We start from the raw sequence: 7,296 nt of genomic DNA on the forward strand, positions 1-7,296 counted from the left end.
GAGAATCCTGATATAAAACCATCCTCATATAGCCATCTCATCTTTGACAAAGCAGACAAAAACATACGCTGGGGAAAAGAATCTCTCTTCAATAAATGGTGCTGGGAAAACTGGATAGCCACCTGTAGAAGGCTAAAACAGGACCCACACCTTTCACCTCTCACAAAAACCAACTCAAGCTGGATAACAGACTTAAACCTAAGATATGAAACTATTAGAACTCTAGAGGAAAAAGTTGGAAACACTCTCCTAGACATCGGCCTGGGCAAAGAGTTTATGAAGAAGTCCCCAAAGGCAATCACAGCAGCAACAAAAATAAATAAATGGGACATGATCAAACTACAAAGCTTCTGCACAGCCAAAGAAATAGTCATGAAAGTAAACAGACAACCTACAGAATGAGAGAAAATTTTTGCATCCTATGCATGCGATAAGGGACTGATAACTAGAATATACTTAGAACTCACGAAAATTAGGAAGAAAAAATCAAATAACCCCATTAAAAAGTGGGCAAAAGACTTGAACAGAAATTTTTCTAAAGAAGACAGAAGAGATCCGCGTGGCTGCGGCGGCCCAGGAGCTGATGCGGCTGGGTGGGCGCTGGGCCTCAGCAGGAGCAGCCGCCGCAGCCGCAGCCGCAGCGGCATCGACCACAGCTCCTACAGGAGTGGGAGGCTTCGCGGCGGCGCCTGGGGCCGCGCCGGTGCCCTCCAGAGGAGGCTTTCGGCTTAGGGACAACCCCCTCGGCCATGCTGAAGCGGAGACGGCCGCTGCTAGAGGATCAAGCAGAACATACTGAATCAGCAGGACTGACTGGTGGTGCAGGAAGCATCATGAGTAAGCACAGAGAGGTCTGTTCCTTATCACATGTGTAAGGAGGAAAAGATTTAAACAAGTCTCTTAAGTGGTGTTTCCTCACCGATGGAGAATTACTTCCAAGCAGAAGCTTACAACCTGGACAAAGTGTTAGATGAATTTGAACAAAATGAAGATGAAACAGTTTCTCCTACTTTATTGGATACAAAGTGGAATAAGATTCTAGATCCCCCTTCTCACCGACTACCATTTAACTCTGCACTGGCCAGTGTGAATGAACCTGCAGTTTCTAATGAGTCACAGCCACAGCTGAAAGTCTTCTCCCTAGCTCATTCAGCTCCCCCGACCACAGAAGGAGAGGATCATTGTGCTAATGGACAGGACTGTAATCTAAATCCAGAGATTGCCACAATGTGGATTGATGAAAATGCTGTTGCAGAAGATCAGTTAATTAAGAGAAGCTATAATCAGGATGATCAATGCAGTGCTGTTGAAGTGGGAGAGAAGAAATGTGGAAACCTGGCTTGTCTGCCAGATGAGAAGAATGTTCTTGTTGTAGCTGTCATGCATAATTGTGATAAAAGGACATTACAAAGCGATTTGCAGGATTGTAATAATTATAATAGTCAATCCCTTATGGATGCTTTTAGTTGTTCACTGGATAATGAAAACAGACAAACTGATCAATTTAGTTTTAGTATAAGTGGGTCCACTGAAAAAGATATGAACTCAGAGAAACAAATGGATCCATTGAATAGACCAAAAACAGAGGGGGATTCTGTTAACCATCTATGTACTACTTCATCTGATAGTCTAACCAATGTCTGTTCCCCCTCACAATTAAAGGGTGATGAAAATATAAGTAGAGACCCCTCCATATCTGCAACTACAGGTTTTACAGTTGATTCAGTAATCTCATCCCAGGGAACAGATGGAGGTCCTGCTATTAAAAAGCAAGAGAACTATATACCAGATGAGGACCTCACTGGCAAAAACAGTCTTTCTAGGACCGATCTAGGGAGTCCAAACACCTCTTCCCACTTGAATGAGGGGATCTTGACAAAAAAAGAGTTAGCAGAGGAGAGAACAACTGAAGAATCCCTCCGGTCTGGTTTACCTTTGCCTCACAAACCAGATATGCCTAATGGGTCTGAAAGGGATAGTAACTGTGAACAGTTTTCAGATTGCCTTGTGTCTAGTGACGTTAGGTCTGATGACAATGAAGGTTATGAACATGAACTTGTTGGCACTACAGAATTTCTTAATATGACAGAGCATTTCTCTGAATCTCAGGAGATGACTAATTGGAAATTAACTAAATTAAATGAGATGAATGATAGGCAAGTAAATGAAGAAAAGGAAAAGCTTCTACAGATTAGTCAGCCTGAGGACACTTATGGTGATGGTGGAGGAGAGAGTGTTGGAGTGGCAGACGCAGGTCTAGATTTAAAAGGACCTTGCATGAATGAAAGTGAAGAATGTGATTTCTCCACTGTTGTAGATACACCAGAAGCAAATTCTCTATCTAATGGTTGTGATTCCTATGGAATGCAGAGCCCAGTTGTTTCTATTGTTCCAAAGACTTTACCCTCTAAAGAAGATTCAGTAACAGAAGAGAAAGAAATAGAGGAGAGCAAGTCAGAATGCTACTCAAATATTTATGAACAGAGAGGAAATGAGGCCACAGAAGGGAGTGGACTACTTTTAAACAGCACTGGTGACCTAATGAAGAAAAATTATTTACATAATTTCTGTAGTCAAGTTCCATCAGTGCGTGGGCAATCTTCCCCCAAGGTAGTAGCAAACCTGCAATCTATCAGTGTTCCTTTTGGTGGTGCAAGACCCAAGCAACCTTCTAATCTTAAACTTCAAATTCCAAAGCCATTATCAGACCATTTACAAAATGACGTTCCTGCGAACAGTGGAAATAATATTAAAAACAAAAATGATACTCTTGGGAAAGCAAAATTAGGGGAAAACTCAGCAACTAACGTATGCAATGCATCTTTAGGAAACATCTCTGTTGCTGATACAAATGGAGAACATTTGGAAAGTTATGAAGCTGAAATCTCCAGTAGATCGTGCCTTGCATTAGCTCCAGATAGCCCAGATAATGATCTCAGAGCTGGCCAGTTTGGAATTTCTGCCAGAAAGCCATTTACCACTCTTGGTGAGGTGGCTCCAGTTTGGGTACCGGATTCTCAGGCTCCAAATTGCATGAAATGTGAAGCCAGGTTTACATTCACCAAAAGGAGGCATCATTGCAGAGCATGTGGGAAGGTTTTTTGTGCTTCCTGCTGTAGCCTCAAATGTAAATTGTTATACATGGACAGAAAGGAAGCTAGAGTGTGTGTAATTTGCCATTCAGTGCTAATGAATGCTCAAGCCTGGGAGAACATGATGAGTGCCTCAAGCCAGAGCCCTAACCCTAACAATCCTGCTGAATACTGTTCTACTATCCCTCCCTTGCAGCAAGCTCAGGCCTCAGGAGCCCTGAGCTCTCCACCTCCCACTGTGATGGTACCTGTGGGAGTTTTAAAGCACCCTGGAGCAGAAGTGGTTCAGCCCAGAGAGCAGAGGAGAGTGTGGTTTGCTGATGGTATATTGCCCAATGGAGAAGTTGCTGATGCAGCCAAATTAACAATGAATGGAACTCCCTCTGCAGGAACCCTGGCTGTGTCACATGACCCAGTCAAGCCAGTAACTACCAGTCCTGTATCAGCAGAGGTGGATATTTCTCTCTTCTCTGGGGGTATAACTCAGGTTGGAAGTCCTATTGGAAGTGCAATGAACCTTATTCCTGAAGATGGCCTTCCTCCCATTCTCATCTCCACTGGTGTAAAAGGAGACTATGCTGTGGAAGAGAAACCATCACAGATTTCAGTAATGCAGCAATTAGAGGATGGTGGCCCTGACCCACTTGTATTTGTTTTAAATGCAAATTTATTGTCAATGGTTAAAATTGTAAATTATGTGAACAGGAAGTGCTGGTGTTTCACAACCAAAGGAATGCATGCAGTGGGTCAGTCCGAGATAGTCATTCTTCTACAGTGTCTACCGGATGAAAAGTGTTTGCCAAAGGATATCTTTAATCACTTTGTGCAGCTTTATCGCGATGCTCTGGCAGGGAATGTTGTGGGCAATTTGGGACATTCCTTCTTCAGTCAAAGTTTTCTTGGCAGTAAAGAACATGGTGGATTCTTATATGTGACATCTACCTACCAGTCACTTCAAGACCTAGTACTCCCAACCCCACCTTACCTATTTGGGATTCTCATCCAGAAATGGGAAACTCCTTGGGCTAAGGTGTTTCCCATCCGACTAATGTTGAGACTTGGAGCTGAATATCGACTTTATCCGTGCCCACTGTTCAGTGTCAGATTTCGGAAGCCATTGTTTGGAGAGACGGGGCATACCATCATGAATCTTCTTGCAGACTTCAGAAATTACCAGTATACCTTGACAGTAGTGCAAGGTTTGGTGGTTGATATGGAAGTTCGGAAAACCAGCATCAAAATTCCCAGCAACAGATACAATGAGATGATGAAAGCCATGAACAAGTCCAATGAGCATGTCCTGGCAGGAGGTGCCTGCTTCAATGAAAAGGCAGACTCTCATCTTGTGTGTGTACAGAATGATGATGGAAACTATCAGACCCAGGCTATCAGTATTCACAATCAGCCCAGAAAAGTGACTGGTGCCAGTTTCTTTGTGTTCAGTGGCGCTCTGAAATCCTCTTCAGGATACCTTGCCAAGTCCAGTATTGTGGAAGATGGCGTTATGGTCCAGATCACTGCAGAGAACATGGATTCCTTGAGGCAGGCCCTGCGAGAGATGAAGGACTTCACCATCACCTGTGGGAAAGCGGATGCGGAGGATCCCCAGGAGCACATCCACATCCAGTGGGTGGATGACGACAAGAACGTTAACAAAGGTGTCATAAGTCCTATAGATGGGAAATCCATGGAGTCTATAACAAATGTGAAGATATTCCATGGATCAGAATATAAAGCAAATGGAAAAGTCATCAGATGGACAGAGGTATTTTTCCTAGAAAACGATGACCAGCACAATTGCCTCAGTGATCCTGCAGATCATAGCAGATTGACCGAGCATGTTGCCAAGGCTTTTTGCCTTGCTCTCTGTCCCCACCTGAAACTTCTGAAGGAAGATGGAATGACTAAACTGGGACTACGTGTGACACTTGACTCAGATCAGGTTGGCTATCAAGCAGGGAGCAACGGCCAGCCCCTTCCCTCGCAGTACATGAATGATCTGGACAGCGCTTTGGTGCCGGTGATCCATGGAGGGGCCTGCCAGCTCAGTGAGGGCCCCATTGTCATGGAACTCATCTTTTATATTCTGGAAAACATTGCATAGACAGAGAAGACATCATTTTTTTCTGTTCAGACCTGTTGCAACAGCAGTCATACCCAAATTATTTGCACTTTAAAACTGGAAGATTAAGCTTTTGTTAACACTATTAATGGGGAAGCGGGTGGAGTAGGGTGGGAGTAGGGGTTTGGGAGACAGGGGTGGGAAAGGGAGGTTAGGGGGACAGTTGTTCCATAATTCTAAATCTTCTATGCATTTTCCACCAAGAAGATCTGGGCAGCTTCTGTTACTGCACAACAGTTATGCTATCCTTGCAGCTAATCCTCTTCTGTAACTGGTTAGACAAGAATTCTGCTCTTCTCTTTTAAGATTTACTTATTTATGGTCATGTGCTCAGAAATGCTCAAATGGGTACAACCATCACCAGGGGTGGGGTGGGAGGGCAGAGGGGAAATAAAAAATGAAGCATTAAAAAAAAAAAAAAAAAAGAAGACAGAAGAATGGCCAACAAACATATGAAGAAATGCTCAACATCTCTAATCATCAGGGAAATGCAAATCAAAACCACAATGAGATATCACTTAACCCCAGTGAGAATGGCCTTTATCAAAAAATCTCCAAACAATAAATGCTGGCGTGGTTACGGAGAGAGAGGAACACTCCTACACTGCTGGTGGGACTGCAAACTAGTTCAACCTCTGTGGAAAGCAATATGGAGATACCTTAAAGCGATACAAGTGAATCTACCATTTGATCCAGCAATCCCATTGCTGGGCATCTACCCAAATGATCCAGTGACACTCTACAAAAAAGACACCTGCACTCGAATGTTTATAGCAGCACAATTCATAATTTCAAGACTGTGGAAACAGCCCAAGTGCCCATCAATCCAAGAATGGATTAATAAAATGTGGTATATGTATACCATGGAGTACTATTCAGCTCTAAGAAACAACGGTGATATAGCACATCTTATATTTTTCTGGTTAGAGCTGGAACCCATACTACTAAGTGAAGTATCCCAAGAATGGAAAAACAAGCACCAGATATATTCTCCAGCAAACTGGTATTAACTGAGTAGCACCTAAGTGGACACATAGGTGCTACAGTAATAGGGTATTGGGCAGGTGGGAGAGGGGAGGAAGGCGGGTATATACATACATAATGAGTGAGATGTGCACCATCTGGGGGATGGTCATGATGGAGACTCAGACTTTTGAGGGGAGGGGGGGAAATGGGCATTTATTGAAACCTTAAAATCTGTACCCCCATAATATGCCAAAATAAAGAAAAATTTAAAAAAAAATAAATAAATAAAAGCATTTAGTGCCAAAAAAAAAAAAAAGAAGTGATAACAATTTTAAATATATACGCACCCAAATTAGGTAAACCCAGTTTCATAAAGCAAACCTTACTGGATCTAAGGAAATCGATTAATAGCAACTCCATAATCACCAGAGATTTCAACACCCCACTGATGGCACAAGAAAGATCCTCCAAACAGAAAATTAATAAAGAAATAATGGACTTAAACAAAACCCTGGAACAATTGGGTCTGACTGACATCTACAGGACATTCTACCCAAAATCCACTGAATATACATTCTTCTCATCAGCTCACGTGACATTCTATAAGATTGACCATATCCTAGGACACAAAGAAAATCTCAAGAAATTTTAAAAAATAGAAATCATACCATGTACCTTCTCATATCACAGTGCAATAAAACTAGAAATCAACCCTAACAGAAATTCACATTTCTACACAAAAACGTGGAAATTAAACAACCTCCCGCTAAATGATTACTTCATAAATGAAGAAATCAAGATGGAAATAAAAAAATTCTATGAAGAAAACGACAATGGAGAGACAAGTTATCAAATCATCTGGGACACAGCTAAAGCAGTTCTGAGAGAAAAGTTTATCTCCATAAATGCCTATAACAAAAAGACAAAAAGATGACAAATAGCCAATCTAATGAAACGACTCAAAGAGCTGGAAAAAGAAGAACAGACCAACCACAAACCCAGCAGAAGAAGTGAAGTCAACAAGATCAAATCAGAACTAAACGAAATTGAAAACAGGGAAGCTATTGAGGAGATTAGTAAAACAAAAAGGTGGTTCCTTGAAAAAATAAACAAAAT

General features: G+C 42.1%; 1 protein-coding gene across 1 annotated transcript; it reads left to right on the forward strand.

Moving 5' to 3' along the window:
* Positions 1–552: 552 nt before the first annotated feature.
* LOC142866166 (zinc finger FYVE domain-containing protein 9) lies at positions 553–5,620 on the forward strand. The gene has a single exon (XM_075999686.1). It carries the CDS (start codon positions 922–924, stop codon positions 5,194–5,196), a length of 4,275 nt encoding a protein of 1,424 aa, XP_075855801.1. The 5' UTR covers positions 553–921; the 3' UTR covers positions 5,197–5,620.
* Positions 5,621–7,296: the final 1,676 nt, after the last annotated feature.

This window comes from Microcebus murinus, unplaced genomic scaffold (assembly GCF_040939455.1).
Source record: "Microcebus murinus isolate Inina unplaced genomic scaffold, M.murinus_Inina_mat1.0 scaf001_hap2_Mmur4.0, whole genome shotgun sequence".
Taxonomy (NCBI): domain Eukaryota; kingdom Metazoa; phylum Chordata; class Mammalia; order Primates; family Cheirogaleidae; genus Microcebus; species Microcebus murinus.